The sequence below is a fragment of the Vanellus vanellus genome (genome assembly GCF_965231255.1).
Source record: "Vanellus vanellus genome assembly, chromosome: 17".
NCBI classification, from domain to species: Eukaryota; Metazoa; Chordata; class Aves; order Charadriiformes; family Charadriidae; genus Vanellus; species Vanellus vanellus.
The window spans coordinates 14,101,941-14,129,583 of record NC_138922.1 but is presented as its reverse complement, the minus strand read 5'-3'; the positions used below and the strand labels follow the sequence as shown (position 1 = coordinate 14,129,583).

Sequence of the window (27,643 nt, the reverse complement as noted above, 5' to 3'; positions counted from 1 at the left end):
GGGGGGGAATAACGAGGGTTGCGGCGGGGAACCGGGGCCCGAGCTCCGGGGGAGCGGGGCGGGGCGGGCGGGGAGGCCGGGGCCGCGCTCCGGGAGCACCGGGAGAACGGGGGTGGGGGGGGTTGTGTGCATTACTGGGGGAACTGGGGACGGCGAACTGGGGGATACTGGGGAAATGCGGGTGGGGGGCAACGCTCCGGGGATGGCGGGGAAACCGGCGACCGCGCACGAACGGTACCGGGGAAACCGGGGAGCGCGCACGGGGGGTACCGGAGGAAAAAAAGGTGGGGGGGGGAGGTCGTGCCCCCCCCCCCCATCCTCCGCCGCGGTCTCACGCTCTCCGTTCTCTCCCGTGCGCAGGAGCGGAGGATGAACCGGGAGCCCCGGCGCGGAGCGCGGCCCGCCGCCCCCCAGCCCGGCCCGCCGCGGCGCTGAGGATCGCCGCTGCCCCCCCCCGCCCCGCGCCGAGGAGCCGCCGCGGGGTCCCGCCGCGCCCCGGGCGGGTGGGTGCCCCCCACCGCCCCCCCACCCCCTCCCCACTCTCCCGGTATGGAGGGCCGTGACTTCGCCCCTCCGCCGCCGCGGCTGCTGCCGGAGCGGGGCGGCCCGGGGCAGCGGCACGGCGCGGGGCGCGGGGCCGTGCAGCCCCCCGGACACTTCCAGCCCACCAAGTATTTCCCCGCACCCATCACCATGGCCACGCACACAGGTCAGAGGGGCGCCGGGGGGTGGGGGGGGGTGATGGAGGGGGTTGTTGGGGGGGTGGGGGGGCTACGGTGCACCGGGGGTTCGGCACGGCACCAGCGGCGCGGCATGGCACGGGGGGCTCGGCGTCCCCTTTGTGCTGATCCCGCTGTAACCGCGCCCGGTGGGTTTGGGGGGTGGGTGTGCTGGGGGGGTTCATGCACACACGGGGTGTGTGTGTCCCGCTCTGCCGGTGCGTGACCCCCGGCCCGGCCCGGCCCAGCGAGATCCCGGTGCGTGAACAAGGAAGCGATTTTTGGGCGAACAAGGAGGCCGTTATGCGCGGGGCCGGTGCGGCGGCGGGGAACGGCCGGCGATCCCCGGCGCGGTATCGAGTGCCGGGGTGTGATGGGGTTTGCAGCGCAGGCGATCGCTTCGGCAGCCGCTGTCCTGCCGGGGACGGACAAAGCGCGGCCAACCGTGCCGTCACCGGGATGGGGCTCGCTGGATCCGGCCGCTTCACCGGTGCACGCCGCCCGCTCGGCTTTGTCTGCGGTGGCGTGCGGGGTGAAAGCGGGGCGCAGGGCGCTTAAAGCGGGGCGCACAGCACGGGGGGGCTTCGAGGGTGAGGGGGAGCCCGTTTGGTGCCGCTGAGCTCTGGGACGGAGGCAAAGCCGCAGCAGGGCCGGATCCGGTGCTGCCCGCGGCCCCCCGCTTCCCGCCGGCGGTTTTCTCGCCGCGGCACGGCGGCAGCGCCGGTTATTGTCGCCGCCTTGATGAGCTGTGAATACTAATAAAATTATATCTGCTTTAATGGGATTACAATTAGTGCGTGGATTAGGGCGGGGGGCACGGCCGGGCCGGCGCGGGGGGGTTGGCGGCGGGGGGCACCGGGGGGTGCCGGGGAGGCGGCGCCGGATCGGGCCCGTGGCCGGGGCGGTTTCGCTTTGTGCCGGCGAACCCCACGCTGTAACCAGCCCCCCCTGGGACCACCGCCGGGCTGGGGGGGGCCACCCCGGCCTCCCCCCGGCTTTGGGGTGTGGGGGGCCTGGATGGGGGTCGGTGCCCGTCCCCAGGGTGGGGGCTCATCCTCTCTCCGGCTCATGGTGGCCGGGGGAGGGGGGGAGTCCACGGGGGCCACCGGCACTGGGGTGTCGCTGGCTTCCCTCCGGCTTCTCGGCGCAGCAGTGTCCCCGCGGCGCTGGCGGCCGGACCCTTGCACCCGCCGGGGCCTGGGCGACACATGGGAGCCCGAATGCAACGAAGGTTGTTAAAATAACATGGATCAGGCTAAAAATACCCCGGCAGAAACTTGCCTTAAAAAAAAAAAAAAAAAAAAAAAAGAGAGAGAGGAAAAAAAAAAAAAAAAAAAAGGAGAAGCCAAACCCAACAACAGAAAGAGCTAAAAATATTCCCAGCTTTGGCAGGGCCGGCACAGCCGGAGCCGATCCCGGCGAGCCGCGCTCGGAGGCTCCCGCGCCTACGGGAACGTTGCTCGAGCGAATAAAAATGATAATTCTGTGCCCAGCGCAGGGCCGGGGCCAGCGGGAGGGGGGGGGTCCCCGGGCTTGGCACCCCGGCATCCCCCCGGCGTGGCCGTGCCACGGGGCTGGGAGCCGTGGCAGTGCGCGGAGCGGTAATTAACACCGATGATTGATAATTACCCCACCCAGCAAATAAAGCCAGCCCGCGGTTTGCCGGGCGGCCGTGGCGGTGGCCGTGCGGCACGCGGCAGCCCCGGGGTACTGTGCCGGCCGGGGGGGGGTCTGGCCACGCTCCCCCAAATGGCTCCCGGCCGGACTACACCTCCCAGGAGCCTTTGCCGAGCGCCGGGGGCCGGAGGCCGCCCTGGGAAGGGGAGATAAAAACTGTTTAGCTTGATTTTATTAAAGCCATAATTCAGGGCTGCGCAGTTATTGCAAACAAATGCTTCGGTTTGCGTCTGGTTTTGGCACCGGGACCATGCAAATGATGGCGCGAGACGGCGCTGGGGGCCGGAGCGTGGGGAACCGCGGCCCTGCTTGGTGCTGGGGGCTCGGTGGGGACGGGGACCCCCGGAGCGGCCGGGAGCCCGGGCTGGGGTGCAGCCCCCGCTCCCCGATTGCGGCGCTGCCGGGGGCACGGCACGGTTTGGCTGCCCCGGTCCCGCCGCCCCGGCACACCGGTGCCAACCCCTGTGCTGCGCAGGGCCGAGGGTCCCAACGCCCCCACTGCGAGCAGGGGGGTGGGAAGCTTTGGCCGAGCCTGTGCTTTACGCCGGAGCCTCAATTTTTGCCCTTCTGATGTTTTTAGGGACTAATACAGAGTTGAGATCGCGTCGGACTGTTTGTCACGGCGGCGGAGCCCTCGGTGCATGGCAATGTATAACGGTGCCGGGGGGCTCGCACCAGCGCCGGGCTTTGCCGGGAGCACCGGTGCCTGTGTGCAGCCCGGTGCCGGCGTGCGGCTTGACCCCGGTGGTGCTGCTTTGCAAACCGGTGCCAGTTTGCAGCCCGGCCATGGCAGTTTGCAGTCCGGTGCCGGTTTGCGTCCTGCTGCGGGCGTGCAGCCCGGCCGTGGCAGTGCCGGTGTGCATCCCGGCACGGGTGTGCGTGGCAGTGGCGGTGGACAGGGCGGTGAGCCGGCGGCGTGACGCTGGTGGCCGGCGGGGCTCCCGCAGCTGTCCCCCTCCCTGGATTAAGTTGCAGGCCGGGCTGAGGCCGGTGCTGCGCGGTTCCCCGGCGTGGCGGGGGGGTGGGAGGGATGGCAGGGGGCAGGTGGGGACGGTGGCCCCCGGCCGGGGTGGTGATATGGGGCTGGGTGCCAACGCTGCAGCCGCTCCACATCGCAGCTTCCTCATTAATGAGCGGAGACGGGGTCTGACGAGGGGCTGGGAGGCCGCGGCGCAGCACCGGCACGGCCCCGGCGCGGGGGCTCCCCGCTCCCCCCCCCCGCCCCCCCTCGGCACCGCGTGCCAGCCCGGCTGCGCCACCGCATGCGCTGCATTTTAAAAAGTAGGTGTCAAAGTTAAAACAGATTTTGAGATTAACTCGTCTGCTCCTCGTTAGCCACGCTTGTGCCGGGGTGGGACACACGCACGCGTGTCCGGCGGGAAGAGCGGGATGCGGAGAACCCCCGATCCCATGGAATTACCGTGGAGTGGTTCCGTCTGTTGGTTAGCGATTAGCGGGATCCGTGCGGAGATGCCGCTGCACGCCGTGGCATGGGGGGGGACCAGCAGCCCCAGCAGCCATGCGGCACTACGGGCAGCTGCCGCGAGCCCCGGTCACCGCCGGTAAACGTGGTGATGGCACAAAGTGTGCGTGGGGGCGGGGGTCTCAGTACCCGGGGCTGTGGGCACCCGGCCTTTGCCTCCCGTCCCTGCACCCCCGGGGCTGCCCGAGCGGGGGGTCCCGTGCCGGGGGGGCGATGACGATAACCGGGGGCAGTGCCACCACCGCCTTCTGTGGGCCCAGCACCGCTGGGCTGATGGCAGCGATACGCCACAGCCGAGCGGGGAATTACGGCGGAAAATAAAACCAGCGGGATTTGGCGATTCGGTGACTTTGCAGAGATTCACACGGGCTGCGCCCCCACCCCCCACCCGCCGCCTCGGCGGTAAATAAACACTCACCCAATAATCTCATTCTTGGAGTTCTTCGTTATCCGCTCCGTAAAACGAAACAGATGGGCACAGTGCGGCCCCGCCTGCCCCCCCCCCCGCCTGCCCCGCAGCATCGCCCTGGGGCAGCGACCGACCCCGCTGGGTGCTGGGGTCCCCCGGCCCCGGGGGGACAGAGGGGACGTGTCCTCGCAGCCCCCCCTTTGGGCTTACTCCCTCCCGCTCCGTGCACGGGCAGCCTGGACCCCGCGGCTCTGATGCTTGGCACGTGTTACGGGCTCACCACCGACCCCGAGTTTTGGGGGGGTTCCCCGTGCTTGGTCTCCGTGGGACACCGAACCCCGTGGGGCCACATGGGGTGGGACGCCGGGACCTCTTGAGCCCTCCATGGTTTTCCCGCGGTCCCAGCCCGTGCCGGGCCTGCGGCTGCTCCCAAGATGTCCTCTGGGCTGTGTAAGCCGCCTGCGTCGAGCGTGCAAGTCGTGCGTCGAGCGTGCAAGTCGCTTGCGCCGGCCCGGCGAGCGGCGTTGCGTCAGTCGTGCAAGGAGCGTGCACCGAGCCGCGTGCGCCGCCCTCGCCGGCGGCGTGCAAGCTGCGTGCGTCGGCCCTGGCCGGCAGCGCGCGTGCGTCGTGTGCACCGAGCGGTGCGTGCACACGCGGCCCCGCTGCAGCGCGTGGCCCCGGCGAGCGTGCAAGCGTGCGGCAGCGCGCAGGCTCTCGGCGGCTCCGGCCTCCCCTTCCCTCCGCCGAAAGCCGACAGCTTGCGAGTGGCACTTAGCGCGGAGCGACTGCCGTGTGATTACCCATCGGATAACGTTTTAATTGTACTTCTGGCACTCTGTCAAGCTAATTTGAACTGCATTTCAATATTACAGCATTTATTTAGTGCCATAACAATATGGATTAATCTTAAATTATAACACCGAGGAAATTATATTACACTTATTTCCTATTTGCCAAATATTTAAAGGGGCCGTGTGGGTTGGCAAAGCGGGGCGGGGGGGGGGCTGCATCCTGCCCCCCGGTCCGGGCACTGGGGGTGGCACCTCCCCGGGGACGCGGTGCGGGAGGGTCCCTGCCAGCTCCCGGCGTCTCCGCGCACGGCACCGGCCCCGTTAGGAATGTTCCAGCCCCGAAATAGCCGAGGGAGTAACCCAACCCCGTGCCCCGCGCACGTCCCCGCCGCCGTGGGGACCCGGGGACCGTCACCTCGCCCAGGCGTGTCCGGGGGGCTGCAACCCCCCCCACCACCTCCCTCGTTGAAAATAGAGGCCCCAAATACCGGGGTGCAGCCATGCACCCGCACCGGGGGGGGATGTGGGGTGCAGCCCCCGCTTTCCCAGAGCTGTGTCCTGGACGGGGGGAGGCCCGGGGTCCCCCTCCCTTTCCCGGCAGCGCCGCCCTGGGGATCCCGCCGCCGGCCTCTGGCCCAAAAACCTGCCAGGCCAGAGCAGCCGTGGCCGGAGTGACCCCCACCCGGGACCGCGGCCCCCCCACACCCGCCCCGGCCCCGCGTGCTGGCGGGAGAAACTTTCCATCTTCCCAGCACATCTGTGCCGCGCTCGGCGCGGGGGCGAAGAGTGGCTTTGGGGGGGAGTGGGGGGAGCGCCCCTCGTCATCCCTTCCCCCCACTCCCACCAATGTCCACACACTCCCCCCCATCCCACCCCCAGCCCACCCCTCCTGCAGCGCTGTCATGCTGAGACCTGGCATGCTCATCACATGCATGACCTGCTGTGGATTTGGGGCCAAGACACCCCCCCCTCCCTCCCCCCGCGGTGATTTCCCTTTTAACCCTTTCCTCCAGCTGCCGCCTCCCCCCAGCCCCAGGCAGGGGGTCCTGGGCGCTGCCAGCCCCAAAGCCTGCGTTGTGGGGTGGCCGGGGCCAGCGTGGTGCCCGCGTGGCCGTGCCGGAGCTGCCGGAGTTCCCAGTGTGGGTGTGAGGTGCAAAGCCCCCTCACCGCCCCCAAAAATCAGCTGAGGGCCAGTGGTCACGGCCGGGACAACCCTTCCCTCCCCACTGGATCCTGGCACAGGGGATTTTCTCTCCGGCCATGCCGGTGCCGGAGCCGGGAGCGGTGCCGGCGGGGCTGACTCACGGCGCTGGCCGCGGGGAGCCCGGCCAGGGAGTTCCCGGGCTGACACGGCCGTGGGGTGGTGGGGGAGCCAGGGTGGGACCCCGCTGCCCGTCTGCCCCGTGCTGGCAGCCGGTCCCATGGCACTGTGCCTGCCGCGGTGCGGGGCTCCTCCGGCACTGCCTGCTCACCCGTGAGATGAGTTATGCACAGTCTCAGCAACCTTCCCTGGTCCTCACTGGCACCACGGCCGGGGGTGCTCTCTGTGCGCCGTGCCGTGCCATGTCGAGCCGGGCCGTGCCACGCCATGCCGAGCCGTGGCAGCGCGGGACAGGGTGCGAGCGTGCGAGGGGCCGGGGTGAGCGTGCGGGCGGGCGTGCGAGGCGGGTGGGAACAGTGCGGCCGGCTGCGGGGCCAGCGTGCGCCGGGGGACCCGGCCGTGCCAGTGGGTGTGAGTCAGCGGGTGGGAGGTGTGGGGAGCGTGGCCGCGGCCCCGCCAGCCCCGCCGGGACACCCCGCGCCAGCCCGGCCCCGCCGCCATCGAAGGGGGGTGGTGGTGGTGTATTTTTTTACAGCCTGTTTCACAGCTTCCAGAAAAGGCTCGCTCTGGAAACCTCGGCTTCCTGCCCGGCACAGCCACCCGGCACGCTGCCGGCTCCACGCCCCGCCGCGGGGTCCCCCGGCACAACCGCGGCTGGGTGCACGCCGGGGGCGGTTGCCCATGGGCAGCACCGGGCACGGCTTCTCCGGGATGCGGTGCTGCGGCCGGCGAGATGTGCCCAACCGTCCCGGTGCGTGCCAGCGCACGGAGGTGGGGGGGGGGCGGGCAGCGTCCGGCCCCGGTGCCGGTTCCCAGGGCCGCGGGCAGGGAGCGGCCGTGCCCCCGGCCCACGCAGCCCCTGCCCGGCCGGCGCAGGAAGGAGCGAGCTGCCTGAAACCACATCCCCGACACTCATCCCAGAGGCATCCCGGAGGGATTAGCCGGGGAGCGTGGGCCGGCTTAGAGAGCAAAGCATCGCTTCCTGCCCCGGCCGGGCGGCCGGCCAGCCCGGGCTCCTCCGCACCGAGCCGTGCTGTGCCGAGCCATGCCGTGCCGTGCCGGCCACGGACCCACCAGCCCACGTCAGCACACACACGGATGCGGGCCGTGCCGCCAGGGGCGGATGGTGCTTCCCCCCCACACCCATCCCCAGCTCCCGCCCCGGCCGCTGGCCACCGGCTCCGATGTTTCCACCATGATCTCACGGTTTGGCTGGCGTGGGGAGCGCCGGCCTGGGTGTCCCCGGGGGGGGCTGGAGCCCCCCCCCCCCCCCCCCCCGCAGGCTGCGGGGGAGGCCACTGGGGTCAGGGTGGGAGCTGCCCCCCTGCCCTGCGCTTCCCGTGCCGGCTGTGTCTTCCCCGCACGCCTGCCCATCCCTGCACGGGTGCGCACACACGCGTGTGCACACACATGTACACACATGAGGATCTGCCCCCCCCCCCAGCAGCATCCCAGAGCTGCTGCTGCGGTGACAGGCGGCTGTCCCTGTGTCCCCATCCCTCCTGCCACCGCAGCTGCCCGTGCTGGCAGGGGCTGTCCTGGCACGGCACGGCACAGCCCGGGCCCTGAGGAGGTCAGGCTCGTCCTGGCACGGGGGGGGGCAGCCGGTGTCCCGCAGCGGCTCACAGCTGCCGCCAGAGCCTGGGGAGAGCAGCAGCGTGGGGAGCCACACGCGTGTGCAAAACCTCCCGTGTGCTGGCACACGTGTGTGCCCAGGGCATGCGCAGGGGGTCAGGGCAGCGGTGCCCCTCGCCCGGCTCTGCTGCTCCTTGCACGCCCCGGCGCCTGTGCAAGCCCTGTGGGGGCGAGAGGACGTGAGGGGCGTGCATGGACGAGGGGTGTGATCACACGAGGGTTGCGCGTGCTCACAGAACGCATGTGCACGAGAGGCAGTTGTGCACGAGGACTCTGTATGCACGAGGGGGACGCGCATGCGGTGTGGGCTGTGCACAGCCCCGCAGCAGGCGTGCACACGAGTGTGCACAGGCGAGCGTGGCGGGGCGGGCGTGCGAGTGGGGGCATGGACAGCCCTCCCTGACTCTCTCCTCTCCCACTGCAGCCGGCAGCGGTCTGATGGGGAACGCGCCCGCCTCCTCCTTCATGGGGGGCTTCCTGAGCAGCAGCCTGGGCTCGGGGGCACCCAGCCACCCCACCGGCCCCACCGCCTCCCCCCCGGAGCCAGCTTTCCGCGGACCCCACTCCGGCACCTCCCAGATCTGGTTCTCGCACTCCCACGAAGGTGAGCGGGCGCCGGGGCCGGGACGGGTGGCAGCACCGCGGGGCGGGTGGGCAGAGTGTCCCTGCGGGGTGGCCCCGCGGGGTGGCCGGGATGTGGCCAGGGCTCTGCCTGGTGCCGGTGGGTGACATCCAGCCGGCGCCCACGCGGAGGGGATTTGGACCTCCCAGGCGCTGGCACACGGGGTGGTCGTGGCAGTCGGCCGGCGTGGGCACGCGGTTGGCAGGCAGTGAGCTTCGGGGTGGCGTTGGCGGGGGCACAGCCGGCGGTGTGCCCCACAGACCCCCCCAGGCGTCCACGGGCACCAGGCTCAGCCACCCCCCAAACGGGGGTTCACGGTGGGCCGGAGAGGCTCGTGCCGGGCTGCAGAACCCCATCCCGTGCCAGGAGCTGGGCTGAGGCCAGGCCAGCTCGTGTCACTGGTGATGATGAACCAGGGGCTGCGCTCCCCTCCTGCAGCAGGGACCCCCGTGCCGGGGCAGGCTGCAGCACGGGGAGCAGCTCCGGTTAAACAGACACCCCGCACGGTGGGGAGCGGGGGGGATCCTTGCAGCCTGGCACCCCGCGGCACCCCGCGGCACGCCGGGGTCCCCGTCCCCACCTGAGCGGCCGGAGCGAGGGCCGACAGAGTTAAGGAGCGGGGCGGTGGTATTGGCGCGGGGCCCTGGCAGCCGGCCCAGCTGGTAGTTTGACCGGCTGCCAGTTGGCTCCCGGCGTGCCGGGGCCTGCGCGGCGTGCCGGGGGGGCGCGAGGGGAGGCGAGGAGGGGGAGGTGGGGGGGGGCCAGCAGCACACGCGGCTCCGGCAGCGCAGCGCCCGCCGGTGATGGACAGCCCGCCCGAGCGCGCCGGCTAACGAGCCTGCAAGGGCCCTGCGTAGCCGCTGCGATACGGCCACTGCTGCTATGAGTCTGTGGGGTCTCAGCCCAGCGGCAGCTCCCGGGGAGGGGGGTGGTCCCTGGAGGAGATTACAGCCTCCGGCGAAGTATTTATAGCCGGAGCGGTGCATGGCAGGGATGCTGTGCTGCGGTGTGCACTGTGGCACGGCACAGAGATGCCGTGGGGGGGCTGTGTGCCTGCGAGCGTGCCCCGGCCCCCCTGACCGCTGTGTCCTCAGCCCCGGGGTACCCCCGCTTCTCCGGGAGCCTGGCCTCCACCTTCCTGCCCATGAGCCACCTGGACCACCACGGCAACAGCAACGTTCTCTACGGCCAGCACCGCTTCTACGAGAGCCAGAAAGGCAGGTACCGGGGGCACGGCACGGCACCACGGTGCCACCGCAACCCCACAGCCTCCGGGGCTGGTCGGGGTCCCCCACGGGGGTACGAGTCCCCAGTCAGGCGCGGTGCGGGGGCTCAGTGCCCGTCCCCATTGCCTGTGCCCGGCGTTGGGGTGGGGGGCCGGCGGCGGAGCGAGTGCCGGGTCCCTGGGGAGGAGCGGGGCCGGCGGGCACGGGGTGGTGGGCACCCGGCCCAGCCACCGCCGCCGCTCTCGCTTTTCACAATATTTTGGCGGGCACTTAATAGGGAACATTGTTTGGGTGGGAAATGGAGCTAATTAGGCCGTGCCTTCCCCCACGCTCCTCCCCTCGTTAGCGGGGAGCCGGCGCTGGCACGGCTGAGGCCCCGGGCGCCCGGACCCCCGCCGTCGTTCGGCGAGAGGGCTGCGGGGGGGCTCACCCGTCGCCCTCCCCTCCAGATAACTTCTACCTGCGCAACCTGCCCGCCCAGCCCGCCCTGCTCCCCACCGGCCACGGCTTCCCCGGCATCGCCCGTGCCGCCCCCGGGCCCCCCGCCGGCTCCTGCAGCCGGGAGCGGGAGGCCGGACCCCTGCCCAAGACCCCCAAGGACTACGACCGCTTCCTGGCGGGCAAGGAGAAAGTGGGCAAGGGGGACCCCAAGGAGCGGCCACCCGAAGAGGACCCCAAGGAGCGGCACAAGGTGGTGCTGCCGGTGCCACCGGAGGGGCACTGCAAAGAGGGGCTGCCCCCGCGGGGGTCCGGCGACGGCCGCCCCAAGCACCTCGCCTCCTGCCTGCTGGGTGCCAAGGGGCTGGAGGGCGACGGCGGCCGCGCCGTGCTGCCCAGCTGCGCCGGCAGCGCCCTGCCCCGCGCCGGCCGCTGCAGTGCCAAGGAGCCGTGCCGGGGCGAGCGGGAGCCGGTGGCCCCCGAGGTGCCCCAGCCCTACGGCGAGTGCGTGGAGCGGCGGCAGATGTTGCACCACGCCGTTTCCTACGCCGTGCCCGCCGCACCGGCCCCGCTCGGCCCCGCCGCCGGCTCCTTCCCCTGCCTGCAGCTGCACGCCGGGCCCGAGGTGCTGTGCCCGCTGCCGGAGCCGGCCGGCCGGGAGCTGAAGCTGAGCGGGGCCACGCTGGTGCCCTCGGTGGGACACCTCACGGACAAGAGCCGCTCCTTCCAGGTGACGGCGGAGGCCGGCGGGCTGGAGCGTGCCGATGGCAAGGAGCGGCACGCCGAGGCGGGGGCCGAGCCCCCGGCCGCTTACGGCGGCCCCTTCCACCACCCGCTGAAGGCGGAGGGTCCGGCGGAGCGGCGGCTGGAGTGGGGGGGTCCCGGCGCCCGGCTGAAGGGGCTGGAGTACCTGGGTGGGGGGGCGGCTGAGGGGCCCCCCTTCGCCGGCCGGGGCCCGGCACCCAAGGGTGCTCTGGAGAAGGGCTACTTCGAGGTGCCGCCGGCGCCCGACTGCTCCCGCGCCGCCCGCCCCGACCCGCTGGGCGTCCGGGTCGGCCCCTCCTGCTGCACTTTAGAGAAGGGCCCCCCCAAGGAACCCCCCCCCGGGCCGGCTCCCCAGAAGGTGGCACGGATCCGGCACCAGCAGCACCCCGAGACGGAGGCGGCCGGCGCCGAGGGCAAGCGCAAGCCCCTGGAGCTGAGCGCCCTGGGCTATGGCGGGCCCCCCCTGCCCCCCTGGGGCGTGCAGGGCCAGGGCCCCCCCCTGGCCGTGGCGGAGGAGCGGAAGGGAGCCTACCTGGACCCCTTCGGCACGAGTCTGCAGCAGGCTGCGTTGATGACTCAGGGCTCGGTGCTGGGCCAGGAGGTGCCGTCCGCCCCGGACGAGGTCTCGGCCATGAAGAACCTGCTGAAGTACAGCAACCAGGCGCTGCTGGGGGGGCAGAAGGGCCCCCCCTTCGTGGGGCTGGGGGGTGTCAAGGGCAGCTGCGCCCACCAGGATGCCAAGTTCCCCCCGGGAAAGGGGCAGCCGGAGCTGGAGCGACCGGATTGCGCCCGCGGCCGGGAGCACGAGGGGCTGGCCAGCGGCGAGGGCGAGGTGCGGCAGCCGCCCGTCGGCATCGCCGTGGCCGTGGCGCGGCAGAAGGACACGTTGGGACGCCCCGAGCCCTCCTACGGCGGCGGTGGCTCCGGGCGGCAGGGTCGGGCCGCTGCCGGCATCAAAGGTAAGGCCTGGGGAGGGGGCCGGGGGTGGCAGGGGTCCGGCGGCGCCACGCTGATGCCACGGTCCTGTCCCCGGCACAGCGGGCACCGCGCGGCCCATGCACCTCATCGACCTGGAGGCAGAGGAGGAGCGGGGCCGGCTCTGCGAGGAGCGTCTGGGGCTGCCGGGGCGAGAGCTGCTCCTCCAGTAAGTGTGGGGTGGGGTGGGGGGCGACAGTGGGGACCAAAGGGTCCCCATGGTGCCACGCTGCCTCACACCCCCGTGTCCCCCCTTTTCCCGCAGGGACAACAAGGACCTGGTGGAGTTCGCCCGGATGCACCCGTCGGGGGGGTGTCCCGGGGAGCTGACCCCCCACCTGATGATCGCCGGGGGCTCCTCGCTGCCGGCGGGGCAGCTCGGGGGGGACCCCGCCGCCCATGCCCACCCGGCGCACACGCACTGGCTGCCCCGCACCCGCAGCCCCTCCATCTGGATGGGGGGACATTCCTACGGTCAGTGCCGGTGGCAAATGGGGGGGGGGGGGGGCTGTGGCAGCAGGGCCACAGGGGTGTCTCCCACCCCCCCACACCCCCAGGTAGTGGGGTGCTGCCCCCCCCAACCCCAGCGCTGATGCCCCCCCCCCCCCCCGGCCCCGCAGGCATCGGCCACCCCGCGCTGCACCAGAACCTGCCGCCCGCCTTCCCCGCCTCCATGCCCAGCACCATGCAGCCCGTCTTCCCCCTCTCCCAGGACCCCCCCGCCCAGCTCGTCATCCTGCCCACCGAGCCCCCCGCCCACGGCACCCCCCACACGCTGGGTGAGGCTGGGACGGGGAGGGGAGGGGGAGGGTGGTGGGTGGCCATGGGCTTGTGCTGGCGGGGGGGGGGATGTGGTGGGGGTACTGCTGTGGGGTTCGGGGCGGGGGGTGCTGGTGGGGAGGAGATGGGGTGCCTGTGGGTGCTTTTGGGGGTGGGAGATGGGAGACCTGTTGGATGCTGCTGTGGGATTGGGGGTGCAGGGGAGGGTGGTGGGGTCCCTGGGGGTGCAGAGGGGGGGAGAGGGGGGACCCCGTGGGTGCTGCCGGTCGTGCAAGGGTGGGAGATGGGCCCCTTTGCTGCTGTGGAACTGGGGGTGCAGGGGTGGGAGGTGGGTCTCGGCGGATGCTACGACGGGATAAGGGTGCAGGGGTGGGAGATGGGGTCCCTCTGGGTGCTTTTGGGGGTGCAGGGGGCGGGAGATGGGGTCCCTGCGGGTGCTGCCAGGACTATGCTGGCACCGCTGGGGCCTGCAGGGTGACCCCAAGGCGGGTCCCTGGTTGACCCCCCTGCCACCGGCAGCCGACGTGATGGACCAGGCATCGCTGTGGCCCCCGATGTACCCAGGCCGGGGTCCCAGCGCCCACCTGCAGCACACGGGGCAGCTGCCCGTGTACTCGCGCTCCCAGTTCCTGCGGCAGCAGGAGCTCTACGCCCTGCAGCAGCAGCAGCGGGCGGCCCAGGCCCTCGAGATCCAGCGCCAGGCGCACGTCCAGGTGCCCACGGGGCTGGGGGCAGTGGGGGGGCGAGGGGGGCTGGGGTGGGATGTGGGGCTGGTTTGTGGGATGTGGGGCTGGATTGAGGCTGGGGTGTGAGATGCTGCAGCGTGAGATGCGGGGCGGGGGGGGATGCGGGGCAGGGCGGGAGGATGCAGGTCGGAGGGGGGGGGCTGGGACCAGGCGGGGGGGGCAGGGGCTGAGCCACGGGGCAGGGCTGTGTGGTGCTGGGCAGGGCGGTGGCATGCAGGGCTGGGATGTGGGGCAGGGTTGTAGGGTGCTGGGCAGGGCGGGGGGGATGGCGTGGGCCAACCTCGGTGTCCCCCACAGCGGAAGCCGGAGGAGCAGCCCCTGGAGCTGGAGGACGGGGGTCCCGAGAAGCCCCTCAAACCCTCCCACAAAGCAGTTGCCTTAAACCCCCCCGCCAAGGGCCTGACCTCGGCGGCCCCTGGGCCCCCCAAGTTGTCCCCTTGCTGCCACTCTCCGGCCCTGCGGCACCCGGCCAAGTGCCCTGTGGCCCTCCCCGCGGCCCCCTGCACTTTACCCGTCTGCCCCGCCGCCAGCTCCGCCGTGGCCCCCCGCTCCCCGGCCGACAGCCCCCTGCCCGTCCAGAGCAAGGGCAGCGAGGGCGAGGACAAGCGCGGAGAGGGACAGCCGCCCCGCGACTACCCCAAGTCTCTGGAGCCAGGTAGGACCGGGGTGATGAGGAGGAGGAGGAGGAGGAGGGTGGATGTGGTGCTGGGGGGGTCCCCACTGAGCGTCGCTCGCTTCCCCGCAGACCTGCCCCCCGGGTACAGCTACCCTGCCGCCGGCATGAGCTTCTCCGAGGCGCACTCCGCCGAGCCGGCCGACCCCGACACTATGCACGCCGGCTCGCCGCCGGCCGAGCCCGAGCAGTCCCGAACCTTCAGCCCCGCTGCGGAGGTCCTGCGGGAACCGGGCCCCCCGCGGGAGCTGCCAGCTGGGGGGACGATGGCCGAGGGTCCCGGGGTGCTGCTGCACCGCCACCACCTCCTCCTCGCCCCGGGACCCCTCTGTGGGGAGCGGGGGCCACCCCCGGTTTCGGGGACCACCGAGGAGCGGGCACCGGTGCCCTTCGGGGTGTGCCGGGAGACGGCTCAGGGAGCACCGGAGCAGAGCCCGCCGGAGCAGCAGCACCCAGTGCCCGTGGCGGGGGCTTCCCCGCTGCCCCCCGCCACCGAGGAGGAGGAGGAGGAGGAGGACGGCGACAGCGAAGGCTCAGAGCTGGAGGGCAGCTGCGACGAGGAAGATGGTGTTGGCCCCAGAGGACAGCAGGGCTGTCCGGGCGGGCTGGAGGCGCTGATCGCCGCCGGCATCGACCTGGGGGAGCTACCGGCGTTGGGGTCCCCTGGGGAGCCCCCCCCGGCCCCCCCCTCGCCCACCCCCCACGCCTCAGGGATCCCCGGCATCGCCCTGCTCAGCGAGCTCGCCGACCTGGAGCTGCGCCGCCGCCGCTGCGACCTGGCCCTGGAAGGTGAGCGTCCCCCGGTGCCCCCCACCCGGCCGTGCCCTCTGTCCCCCCGGTGCCTCCTGTCCCACGGTTTTTGTCCCCTGGTGCCCCCAGCCCTGGGTGCTGCCTGCCCGCGGCGGGGTCTGGGGGGGTGGGGGGGTCCGGGGCTCTGTGTGGGGTGTGCGAGAGAGCAGTCGTGCAGCACACGGGCAATGGAGGAGCTGCGCAGGGCACGCAAGAGCGGGGCTGCTCTTGCAGGAGCTGCATGCATGCCGGCAGCGCAGGGGGCTGCACCCGCATTTCGGTGCCGGGGGCTGCATGCACATCTGCATGGCAGGGGGCTGAGCGTGTGCTTGCAGCGCAGGGCTGCACGCGCGTCGGCGGTGCCGGGCTGTGTTCTGGGTGCAGCATGGAGCCGCGTGCATGCTTGTGGCACGAGAGCGAGCGGGCTGCGTGCGTGCCGGCGGTGCGGTGCGGTGCGGTGCCCGGCAGCCGGGCCCTGCTCGCAGCCCCGGGGCCGTCTCCGGGGCTCAGCTCCAGCGCTGGCTCCAGGCAGGCGCCGGGATTCCCTCCCAGCTCGGCTTCCCCAGGGAATCCCGGGGGCCCCGGGCGGGGATGGCCGTCCTGCTCCTGGCACGTCCCCAGCGCCGCGGCGGGCGCGTGACGGCGGGGCCCCGCGTGCTCGGTGCTGCCGGTGGCCGTGACGCTGGGGGGTTGGGGGGGGGGGGGAGGGGGTTGGCCGTTGGGGACCCGCTCCCCGCCGATCGCCCCACTGCCGATGGGCGCGTCACCGCGTCCCTCCCGGCCCCGGCCTTGGCTCCACTCGCCGATGAGTTCATCGCTGGCCACCGCGGACACCCAGCCCCGGCCCCCCCCAGCCCCACGGCCGCCTGGGGACGCTCGCCGTGCCATGCATGCCCTACCCGCTGCCACCCCCTGCGTGACCCCATGGCCACCCCAGGGCACCCTGCTCACATGTGGCACCCCATGGCATCATCCCGTGCCCCACAGCACCCCCTGCCCCACAGATGTCCCTCCTGTAGTGGTCCCGGTGCCACCGTGGCATGCACACGTGTGCACAGGAGCATGCGTGGGGTGGCATGGGGGTCCGGGGCACGTCCCGCGCCGGCCCCGCTGATCTCCCGTCCCATCCCGGCAGGGGAGGACGAGGACCTGCTGGCCTTCAACCTGCAGAACCTGGCCACGGTGGCGGCCGCCTGGTCGCTGGTGGAGGCGGCCAGCCGGGAGGGCAGCCCCCCCGCGCTCAGCCCCCTGCCCACCTCCCCACCGCCCCGCGCCCGCGTCCCCCGCCGCAAGTACACCTGGACGCCCAAAACCAAGGCCGTGAGTGTCTCCTCGCGTGCGGCGGGGGCGGGAGGTGGGATGAGTTGTGCCCGGTCTCAGCCTAGGAGCTGAGGCTGCCGGCGCTGCGAGCTGCCCACCCCCCTGGCCCCCAGGTTTGCCCCCTGAAGGCGGCCATCGAGCAGCTCAACACGCAGGAGGTGGAGGTGCGGATGCGGCTGGCCGAGCTCCAGCGCCGCTACAAGGAGAAGCAGCGGGAGCTGGTGAAGCTGCAGAGGCGGCATGACCATGAGTACGTCCCCGTCGGGTCCTGAGGCTGGGGGGGGGCTGGGGGGAGGCAGCCCACGGGAAGGGGGGAGGCTGGGGAGGCACCACCCTTGGCTGAGCAGGATGGCAGTGGCGGTCACTGGTGTGATGAGTTTGGGGCCATCCTCAGCCCGGCTCGGCGGAGGGGCACTGCCTGCAGCGACCGCACGGCTCAGGCTGCCCCCGGTCTTGCCGCGGCTGCAGGCGTGACGAGAGCTCCCGGAGCCCGGCGCGACGTGGCCCGGGGCGGCCGAGGAAGCGCAAGCACTCCAGCACGCTGGGCAGGGCCGAGAGCCGCAAGGTCAAGTGAGTGACTGGCGCCGCGTGCCCTCCTTGTCCCCGGGGACGGGCCACCAGCCCTGCTGCCGGTGGGGGTGGGTCTGGCCATCGCGCCACGGGGGTGGCGGTGCTCTGGGACCCCCACCGCATCCCCTCCGGCAGCAGCCGCTGCGTTTCGGGGGGTCCGGCCGCTCGCTGCAGCGCGCTCCCGCTCTCAAGTCGCTTGCGGCGGGGGGGATCTTAGCTGGGCGGCAGCGCTGTGTCCTGCCCCCCCCCCGCCGGCCGCGGGAGCAGCGTTGCATAAAAGCCTCTTTATCTGCGCCGTATAAAGCCATTGGTCACGCTGCAGCGGCGTTCATCGCTGCCGGCGCTTTATTATTACCCATTAGCCGCCCGGCGCAGCCGTTTCCCCACTCCCGGGCCCTGTATAATTGTCCTTCTCTGCTACAAATTGCCTCTCCCGACAGGCCCATTTGCATAAATCCTCCGAGCGAGTCCAAACACGCTCGGAGCGCGTGTGCGTGCGCGGCCCCCGGCCCCCCCGCTCGGTAATAACAGTTAAATCTGCGCTAAATGGTTCCTTCAATTAAGACGGAGGGGAACAAAAAAAAAAAAAAAAAATTAATCTCCAGGTTTTATGTCACAAAACATTAGTGAGCGAGTGAAGGTTATGGAGGCGGGGGGGTGGGAAGGAAGGCGGGGAGCCAGCGGCTGGCGGTGACCAGGGGGTGCAGGATGTGGCCGGAGGGTGCGGGATCCATCCAGGGGGTGCAGGATGCAGCCAGGGATGCAGAATCCAGACTGGAATGCAGGATGCAGCTAGGGATGTAGGATCCAGCCAGGGATGCAGGATGCAGCCAGGGATGTAGGATCCAGCCAGGGATGCAGGATCCATCCCGGGGGCGGGTGTAGGATGCATCCCGGGGGTCCGGTGGGCACCGTGCCCATGCCACGCTCCCCGCCAGGGCGGTGAAGACCAGCCTGTCCCTGCTGTGCGCTGAGCTGCGGGGGGACCCCGAGCCCAAGAAGAAGAGGAGCAAGCTAGCCGAGGCGGCGTTCGGCAGCCTCAAGGGCTCCCCGGTGAGTCCGGACCCACCGCCGGTGAAAGCCACCCCGGGGCCAGGGGGGTCCCGACCCCCTCCCGAGCCTCCCTGTGCCCCCCAGGAGAAGGTGCGGTGCAAGAAGAGCGGCTCGCAGGGCAAGCTGGCCTGCAAGGTGGCTCACAAGGTGTCGCAGCTGAAGCAGAAGGTGAAGAGCAAAGGGCTGCCCGCCGGCATCAGCCCCTTCCGCCGGAAAGACCCCAACCCCGGCAGCCGCATCCAGAAGAAGCTGTCCCGTCCCAAGAGCTCCAAGGCCACCAAGTACCAACCGCAGGACCCCGACCCTTGCCAGCCGGCGGGCTTCAAAGGCAAGGCTGGCACGGGGCTGGGGAGACCGGCACGGGGCTGGGGGTGCAGGGTCCGATACGGGGCTGGGGCTGCGGGGTCCAGCACGGGGCTGGGGGTGTGCGGTCCAGTATGGGGCTGGGGACATGCGGTCTGGCATGAGGCTGGGGGTGCGGATCCTGGCATGGGGCTGGCACTGTGGGGTCTGGTATGGGGTTGGGGGTGCAGAGTCCAGCATGGGGCTGGGGGTGTGGGGTCTGGCATGGGGCTGGGGGTGCAGAGGGGGTGCTGGGGGTCCGGGACAGGAGGCTGCATCCAGCTGCAGGTGTGTGGGGGTGGCTTGTGCCAGGGGGTCCCTCGGGGCTGGGAGCAGCCCCAGCTCACCCCATTTTGCACAGGGAAGCAGCATCTCCCTGGGCATCGGGGCGGGTGCAGGGGCCACCCCTGGGTGTGCGGGGTCTCTCATCGCTGCCCCCTCCCCTTGCAGATGAGCACGACGAGGACACGGACAGCGAGGACGGTGACGACGAGCCGGGCTTGTCCCTGCTGCCCTCCGTGCCCGTGGCCGTGCTCGGACCCTCCCCGTCCTCCGTGGTGAAGATGGAGGCGAATGAAAAAGCGAAGAAGAAGAAGGAAAGGCAGGGACTGCTAGGTAACGGGATCACCCCGCGGGGATGCCGGGGGCACGTGGGGGATGGGGACCCCCCGGCTGCACGCACCGGGGCTGGGTGGGCACCCACGGGGTGCGCTGAGCCCCTTCTCCCCCCCCCGCAGGGCCCTGCCGCCTCGGCAGCCCCGAGGGCGAGGTGAAGATCAAGCAACGGCCGGTGAAGCCGGGGACTGGCAAGCTGGAGAAGGTGCCGGCGCGGCGGAAGGCGGGCGGCTGCGAGGAGGGCGGCAAGAAGAAGCTGAAGGCCAAACCCAAGGAGAGCCTGCGGCCACCGGCCCCCAGCGGCTCCAGTGCCGCGGCCCCCGCCGGCAGCCTCTTCGCCGGCACCGACCCCCGGCACTTTGGGGCGAGGGACGAGGGGGCCCGGCTGGCCAGCGAGAGGCTGAAGAAGGCCACGCGCAAGAGCAAGGTGCTGCAGTCGGCCCTGAGGGTGAGCGCAGGGGGGGCAGAGGGTGGGGGGCATCCGTGGACCGTGGGGTGCAGGGGGATGGGTGCAGGGACTGGGGCTGCTGGGGTGGTCGGGGAGCGCTGGTGGGATCTTGGGGTGCAGGGGCTGGGTTTGCACGGGCTGGGGGTGCTGGTGGGGCTGGGGGGCATCGATGGGACCACGGGGCACAGAGGGCTGGGGGTGCTGGGGTGGTCGGGGTGCTCCGAGGGAACCATGGGGATGGGGGCTCAGATGGGACCGTGGGGCGCAGATGGATGGGTGCAGGGGCTGGGGGTGCTGGTGGGGCTGGGGGGCACTGGTGGGATCATGGGGTGCAGGGAGATGGGTGCGGGTTTTGCACAGGCTGGTGGCATTGTGGGGCACCAGTGAACGGGCTGGGGGGTCGCTGAGATGGTTGGGACCACCGATGGGCCCGTGGGGTGCAGGGGCTGGGGTGGTTGGGAGGCACCGGTAGACCCCAGAGGGCTGTGGTCACTGGTGGGGGGGCTGTTGGCCGGCTCTGAGCCCCCCTCCCGCAGCGGAAGAACGGGGCTCTCTCGCTGGCCCTCTCCCCCCGGAGCGCCAAGACCATCCTGAGCAAAGGCAAGAAGTTGGCCAAGGTGAAGAGCAAAGTGGCCACCAAGCAGGTGAGAGGCGGGGGCCGGACCTCCACCCCAGCATGGACACCCCCCCCCTCCTCCCAGCCCTGTGCCCACCCCCCAGCCTGCGCTCCCCCTCCCGCAGTGCAAGGGCCGGGCGGTCAGCAAGCTGCTGGAGAGCTTCACCGTGGAGGACGACTTCGACTTCGACGACAACAGCAGCTTCTCGGAGGAGGAGGAAGAGGGGGGCTGCCCGGCGGGGGGGGCGCGGGGGGGCCGCCGCTCCCCCCTGCCCCACGCCTGCGCCATCCAGAAGGAGGATCTGCGGGACGGGCTGCACATCCTCATCCCCAAGGAGGACAGCCTGCTCTACGCCGGCAGCGTCCGCACCATCCAACCCCCCGACATGTGAGTGGGGGCCAGGATGGGGGGGGGTCCCTGCTGTGCTGGGGGGATGCTGGAGCGGCTGAGCGGGTACTGAGCCCCACCGCTGTGTCCCCTCTCCAGCTACAGCATCATCATCGAGGGTGAGCGGGGGAACCGGCAGCGCATCTACTCGCAGGAGCAGCTGCTGCAGGAGGCGGTGAGCGGGGCGGGGGGGCCGGGGCGGGGGTCCCGGGGGGTAGCGTGTGCCCCACGAAGCCCAGCACGCCGCTTCCTTGCAGGTCCTTGACGTCCGGCCCCAGTCGCGACGCAGCCTCCCGCCGGGCACCCGCGTCTGCGCTTACTGGAGCCAGAAATCCCGGTGCCTCTACCCAGGGAATGTCGTGCGAGGTGAGGGGGGATGGGGAGCAGTCAGCGGGGACGGGGGGCGGTCGGCGGGGATGGAGGGTGTCGAGGACCCCTGCCCCATCCCAACAGCCCTCCTCGTGCCACAGGTTCCTCCAGCGACGAGGAGGAGGACGACCCCGAGGCGGTGATGGTGGAGTTCGATGACGGGGACACGGGCCACATCGCCGTCTCCAACATCCGCCTGCTGCCCCCCGACTTCAAAATCCAGTGTGAGCGGGCTGGGGCGGGGGCCGCGGGCAGGGGACGGGCAGAGGGGGCAGCGGGGCTGGCCCTGACCCTGCGCTCTGCCCGCAGGCACCGAGCCGTCCCCCGCGCTGCTGGTCTCCAGCTCCTGCCGGCGGACGAAGCGGTCGTGCAGCGACGTGCCCCCCTCTGGCGAGCTGCCCCCCAGCCTCTGCCCGGACCGCCACGACGGCCCCGAGCCCCCCAAGAACTCGGGCAAGAAGGCGACCGGCAAGGAGAAAAGCGGTATGAGGCTGGGGAGGGGGGACTGCCACCCACGGACCACCTTCCCTTGGGGTGCCCAAGGGAGGCGGCACCGACAGCGCTGGTGTGAGGGATGGCGGGATGCAGGGAAGGGTGCTGGGCTGCGGGGAAGGATGCTGAGCTGCAGGCGGGGGGGGGGATAGAGGAAGGATGCAAGGATGCAGGCATGGGAAGGGCACGGTGGGACCCGGGGAAGCAGGCGGGGGAGGGGATGCGGAGAAGGGCACTGGGATGGAGGCGTGGGGGAGGATGGGGGAGAGGGAAGCAGGCAGGGAAGCAGGCAGGGAAGCAGGCAGGGAGAGGGGATGCAGGGAAAGATGGGGTGCAGGAGATCGGGAGCGGGGAATGGCAGGATGCAGGGAAGGATGCACGTCCGGGGATGGAGGAAGGGGGTGGCGCAGGCTGCTGCAGCAACGGCGCGATGGAGACCGGGCCACAAGGAAGGACGTGCAGGGATGCGGGCAGTCCTGGAGCCTCCCTGCCTCCGTCCGTCCATCCATCCGTCCTCCCTTGTGGCCGCCGACCCCTCCTGACCCCCGTCTCCCTGCAGGCAAAGCTGCGGAGGTGCTGTCGGGCGGCAAGGCGCCGGTGCTGAGCGACCCCTTCCTGGGCCGGCGCGGCGGGCCGCTGCTGAGCTGGTCGGCGGTGGCGCAGACGAAGCGGAAGGCGGCGAGCAAAGGCACGGCCGTGCTGCAGAACCTCTTCCAGGTCAACGGCAGCGCCAAGAAGCTGCGGGCCAAAGAGGCCCTCTTCCCCGTGCACCACCACCACCACCTTGCCGCCCCCGTCTTCGGCAACGGCTTCGGGGCCGACTCCTTCAGCCGCATCGCCAGCTCCTACGCCTCCTTCGGGGCCGGGGCTGGGCTGGTGCTGCCGGCTGCCCAGAAACTCCTGCGCTCCAAGAAGGCCGAGCGGCTGGAGGCAGAAATGGGCAAAAGCGGCCGGAGAAAGGCAGGCAGTGAGTACCTGGTCAAGCTGGACCACGAAGGGGTGACGTCCCCCAAGAACAAGAACTGCAAGGCCCTGCTGCTGGCTGAGAAGGACTTTGGGGCCAAGCTGGAGCGGCCCCTGGCCAGCCACGGCTATGCCCACGCGGCGCTGGCCGGCAAGGATAGGAAGGGGCGGGCGCCCGTGCACCAGCTGCCCGTGGGGCTGGCGCTGCGGAAGTACTCGGGCCAGGCCGAGTTCACCCTGAACTGCGACAGCGACTGCCACAGCTCCTACTCGGACATGGACGAGGACGAGGAGGCGGGTGGGCTGGGCGCCGACGTGCCCTCGCGCTTTATGACCCGCCTCTCGGTTTCCTCCTCTTCCTCGGGCTCTTCCACCTCCTCCAGCTCCGGCTCCATCTCCACCTCCAGCCTCTGCTCCTCCGACAACGAGGATTCCTCCTACAGCTCCGAGGACGAGGACTCCACGCTGCTGCTCCAGACCTGCCTCTCCCACCCGGTGCCGGCGCTGCTGGCGCAGCCGGAGGCCCTGCGCTCCAAGAGCGGCGCGCCGCAGCGCTGCTTCCTCACCAAGGCCGCCGCCGCCGGCCCCAAGGCCAAGCTCAAGCGCAAGGAGGCCCTCAGCTTCTCCAAAGCCAAAGAGTTCTCCCGGAGGCAGCGCCTGCCCTCGGTGGAAAACCGGCCAAAGATCTCCGCCTTCCTGCCCGCGCGCCAGCTCTGGAGGTGGTCGGGGAACCCCACGCAGGTACGGCCGGCGCCCGCCGCCGGCACACACCGCTCGGCACGGCGCCTGGGGCAGGGGTGGAGGGGTTTGGGTGCATGGCAGGGTGCATGGGGGCAGGGTACGTGCTGCGTGGGCACATGGCAGAGTGCATAGGTGCAGGGTGCGTGGGTGCGTGTGTATGGGCGCATGGCAGGGTGCATGGGTGCCTGGCAGAGCACCTGTGTGCACAGGGCGCGGGTGCATGCAGGGTGCGTGGGTGCACGTGTATGGGTGCATGGGGCAGCGTGTGTGGGGCCCGGCAGGGTGCCTGTGTGCCCAGGGCGAGGTGCATGGGTGCAGGTGCATGCAGGGTGCATGGGTGCAGGGCGTATGGTGCATGGGTGCAGGGTGCATGGCAGGGGACCTGTGTGCAGAGGGCAGGGTGCGCAGGTGCATGGTGCATGGGGCACGGTGCATGGGCGTGTGGCAGTGTGCCTGTGTACCGGGGCAGGGTGCAGAGGGTGGGATGCGTGGGTGCATGGCGGGGCGCCTGCGTGCCCCGGGGCAGGGCGCGGGAGGCATGGACCTGGGTGCATGGGTGCAGGGGCATGGGTACGTGGGGCAGGGTTCATGGCAGGCTGCCGCTGCACAGGGCAGCGTGCATGGATGCAGCGTGCATGGGTGCAGGGCGCGTGGCTGCAGGGCAGGGTGCTTGGGTGCACAGGACATGGTGGGTGCTGTGGGAGCATCCCGCCCCGTCTTGGCGCTGCTTTCCCCGGGTGCCCGGGCTCTCACCGGGGTTTGGGGTCCGTGCGCTGTCCCTGACCGCCCCCTCCTGCTGTTCCCCCCCCCGCAGCGGCGGGGCATGAAGGGCAAGGCGCGGAAGCTGTTCTACAAGGCCATCGTGCGGGGCAAGGAGACGCTGCGCATCGGGGACTGCGCCGTCTTCCTCTCGGCCGGGCGGCCCAACCTGCCCTACATCGGGCGCATCGAGAGCATGTGGGAGTCCTGGGGCAGCAACATGGTGGTCAAGGTCAAGTGGTTCTACCACCCCGAGGAGACCAAGCTGGGCAAGCGGCAGAGCGACGGCAAGGTGAGGGGTGGGCCGGGGGCGGCGGGTGGCACGTCAGTGTGGGGGGGGGGACAACCGGTGACGCCGTGTTGTCCCTTGCAGAACGCCCTGTACCAGTCGTGCCACGAGGACGAGAACGACGTGCAGACCATCTCCCACAAGTGCCAGGTGGTGGGACGGGAGCACTACGAGCAGATGACCCGCAGCAAGAAGTACCAGGACCGGCAGGACCTCTACTACCTGGCGGGCACCTACGACCCCACCACGGGCCGGCTGGTGACCGCCGACGGGGTGCCCATCCTCTGCTGACCCCCCGTGCCCACCCCGGGCGCGGGGAGGGGGACGGGGACCGGCTCCTTCCCGGTGATTATGCAAAGCCCGGGGTGGCCGGGGCGGGGAGGGGGGGACACGGACATGCGGGGGCATCACCGTCACCGTGGGGGGCGCGGGGAGGGGGGGGGCTCCCCTACAAGCCATACTTTCCCTAGTACCTCTGACTGTTTGCCAGCAGGTAAAGCAGAAATCAGGTGTGTTGTTCTATTTATTTTGCGTGTAAATATTGTATTTCTTCTGGGAAGTTTTATGGAAAACAGACAAACCAACAAAAAAAAAAAAAATCCACAAAAAAAAAAAAAACAATCCAAAAAAAAAAAAACCCTAATAATAATATGGGGGTGGGAGGGGGGGGGGGGTCGCGTTTCCGTTTCAGTGCACTGTTTCCCCCAGCCTGGCTGGGACGAGGACAGCGGGGGAGCTCTGTATATAGGGGGGACGCGGCGGCAGGGCGGGGGGGGGCTCGGCCCCCAGCGCGGCTCGGGCACGGCGGCGGGCGGGGGGGGCTGGCGGGGCGGCTCTCCCGGCCCCCCCCCGGGGGTCCCAGTGCAATAGCGGGGTGGCCGCGGTGGCGGCGGACGCTGGCCCGTCCCGCCGAGCCCTGCCCGCCGCTGCCCCGCGCTGTAAATGTGTACAGGCCGCGCGGCGGCGGGGGCTTTTCCAGTGTAAACACTAAAAAAAAAAAACAAAAAATCCCACAAAACAAGACACACACAAAAAAAATAAAAAAAAAAAAAAAAAAAGGAAAAAAATGGAAAAAAAAAAAAGGATTAAAAACACAAAGGTTTTATGAACAGCAAACTCTATGTAAAGGCCTTTTAGTATGGAACTTTTTTATTGATAACTTGGCTTATGAATAAATATATGAACCGTTGCTGGCGCCGGCTCCGCTCTGCCTCAGTTTCCCTCCCGGTGCCACCACCCCCACTGCACCCTGTGCCCCCCCAGAGCCCTCCCCAGCTCGCTGCGTGCAGCAGACGGGTGCGGTTGTGGGGCCGCGGGGTGAGGGGCAAACCCCCCCCCCCCCGGCACCCGTCCTGCTGCCACCCTGTCCCGGTGGCACCCGGTCCTGGTGGCACCTTGTCCTGGTGGCACCCCCAGGGATGGGGGATGCAGGCAGGGATGGGGGATGGGGGATGTGGGCAGGGATTTGGGGATGCAGGTAGGGATGGGGGATGCAGGCAGGGGTGGGGGCAGGGATGGGAGAATGTGGGCAGGGATGGGGGGGATGCGGGCAGGAATTTGGGGATGCGGGCAGGGATGGGGGATGCGGGCAGGGCTGGGGGGAGGGTCCCAGAGCTGTGGGGCTGGGGGACACGGGGATGGAGGGTGCGGGGGCGGCCGCAGGCGGGGTTGGTGTGGGGCTGGGGGAGGATGAAAGGTGGAGGGAGGCAGGAGGGAGGAGGAGGAGGGAGGGAGGAAGGGGCTGTAGGAGCGCTGCAGGGGAGGGGAGGGAGGATGCAGGAGCCTACGGGGGATGGAAGCGGGATGCAGGCGGGATGCAGGCGGGATGCAGGGGGGATGCAGGCGGGATGTAGGGGGGATGCAGGGGGGATGCAGGGGGGATGCAGGCGGGATGCAGGGGGGATGCAGGGGGGATGCAGGCAGGATGCAGGGGGGGTGCAGGCGGGATGCAGGGGGGATGCAGGGGGGATGCAGGGGGGATGCAGGCGGGATGCAGGCGGGATGCAGGGGGGATGCAGGGGGGATGCAGGCGGGATGCAGGGGGGATGCAGGGGGGATGCAGGGGGGATGCAGGCGGGATGCAGGCAGGATGCAGGGGGGGTGCAGGGGGGATGCAGGGGGAATGCAGGCGGGATGCAGGCGGGATGCAGGGGGGATGCAGGGGGGATGCAGGCGGGATGCAGGGGGGATGCAGGCGGGACGAGGCTGCTGGTGGGGGCTGGGAGGGGGAGGGGAGGCTGCAAGGGGGAAGGATGGTACAGGAGGGTGCAGGCAGGGGGTGCAGGCAAGGGGCTGGAGGCAGGAGGGTGGAGGCAGGGGGGTACAGGCAGGGGGATGCAGGCAGGGGGGTGTTGGCAGGGGGATGCAGGCAGGGGGATGAAGGCAGAGGATGCAGGCAGGGATGGAGGCAGGGGATGGAGGCAGGGGATTCAGGTGGGGATGCAGGCAGGGGTGCAGGCAGGGGATGCAGGCAGGGACGCAGGAGGATGCAGGCGGGGATGCAGGCGGGGTGAAGGCAGGAGGGTGAAGGCAGGAGGAATCTGCGGGGGGGGCAGAACTCTCCCACCCCACGTGGGCCCAGACGGACAGGCCGAGCTCGCCCGCCATTGGCCGCACCGCAGCCAACCAGAGGCCGCCGTCGTGCGGAGCCCGCCTCCCATTGGCTGGCGGGGAGCCCTTTTGTTCTCACCACCCGGCTGCCGTTAACCCTTTCCCTCCGCCGGCGGCTGCGGAGCGCGGCTGTAACGGGGCCGGGGGGGCCCCGTCCGGGCACTTATGCCCCAACCCCCACCCCGAGCCCGGGGCTCTCCGGGACCCCCTCAGCCCCGCCCCCGGCCCCGCCCATCTGAGGCCGCGCACACTCGTGTCGTGCGGCGGCGCGCGGGGCCGTGCTGCCCCCTGGCGGCCGGAGAGGGAGAGGGCGCGACCGACCGACGGGGCGGGGGGGGGGGGGGTGGAGGGACAGAGGGACAGAAGGATGGAGGGGAGGGGGTGGCTGGGGAAATGGAGGGACAGACGGATGCGGGGAGGGACGGGCGGACGGGTGCAGGGACGGAGGGATGGATGGATGGATGGACAGACGGATGCAGGGAGGGATGGACAGACAGATGTAAGGAGGCTGGACCGGTTGGTGCAGGGATGGAAGGATGGCTGGACAGACAGACAGACGGATGCAGGGAGGGATGCAAGGGTGGACAGATGCACAGACGGGTGCTGGGAGGGATGGACAGACATAGGGCTGCAGGGTGGGACAGACAGCTGGACAGGTGGGGAGGGCTGGGCAGGAGGGTGGACAGGTGGACAGACAGACGGGCGGACAGCTGGGGGGTACTGGGGGGGGGGGCGGCCAGTTGGTGAGCACAGGTGCCACGGGCTGGGTAGCCCCGGGGGCTCCTCCCGCACCAGGGGGGGTTCACTCTGCAGTAGCCCCCGGGCAACCAGGGTGGGGGACAGAGGGTGCTGGTGGGGGGCACCCAGACAACCCCCCCCCCCCGCCCTGGGCCTGATCCTGCCCCCGGCTGTGTCACCCCAGCAGCTATGCCCATCCTGTCCCCCTGTGTCGTGTGTCCCCCCCCAATTCAACAGCAGTCACACGGTGGCCCTGGCATGGAGGTGACAGTGGCCCTGCA

At 70.8% G+C, this 27,643-nt stretch overlaps 1 protein-coding gene across 1 annotated transcript; it reads left to right on the top strand.

Moving 5' to 3' along the window:
- Window positions 1-549: 549 nt before the first annotated feature.
- Window positions 550-24,405, top strand: BAHCC1 (BAH domain and coiled-coil containing 1; the record flags this gene model as incomplete). Its single annotated transcript, XM_082492184.1, has 26 exons — window positions 550-709; window positions 8,460-8,639; window positions 9,752-9,874; window positions 10,333-12,045; window positions 12,125-12,230; window positions 12,327-12,535; window positions 12,682-12,840; window positions 13,361-13,554; window positions 13,885-14,242; window positions 14,333-15,049; window positions 16,185-16,369; window positions 16,483-16,619; window positions 16,838-16,939; window positions 17,878-17,992; window positions 18,077-18,320; window positions 18,785-18,949; window positions 19,072-19,397; window positions 19,934-20,041; window positions 20,139-20,401; window positions 20,501-20,576; window positions 20,659-20,767; window positions 20,872-20,994; window positions 21,080-21,253; window positions 21,822-22,966; window positions 23,781-24,017; window positions 24,099-24,405. 26 exons carry the CDS (start codon window positions 550-552, stop codon window positions 24,303-24,305), a joined length of 7,635 nt encoding a protein of 2,544 aa, XP_082348310.1. The 3' UTR covers window positions 24,306-24,405.
- Between the last annotated feature and the right edge of the window lie 3,238 nt (window positions 24,406-27,643).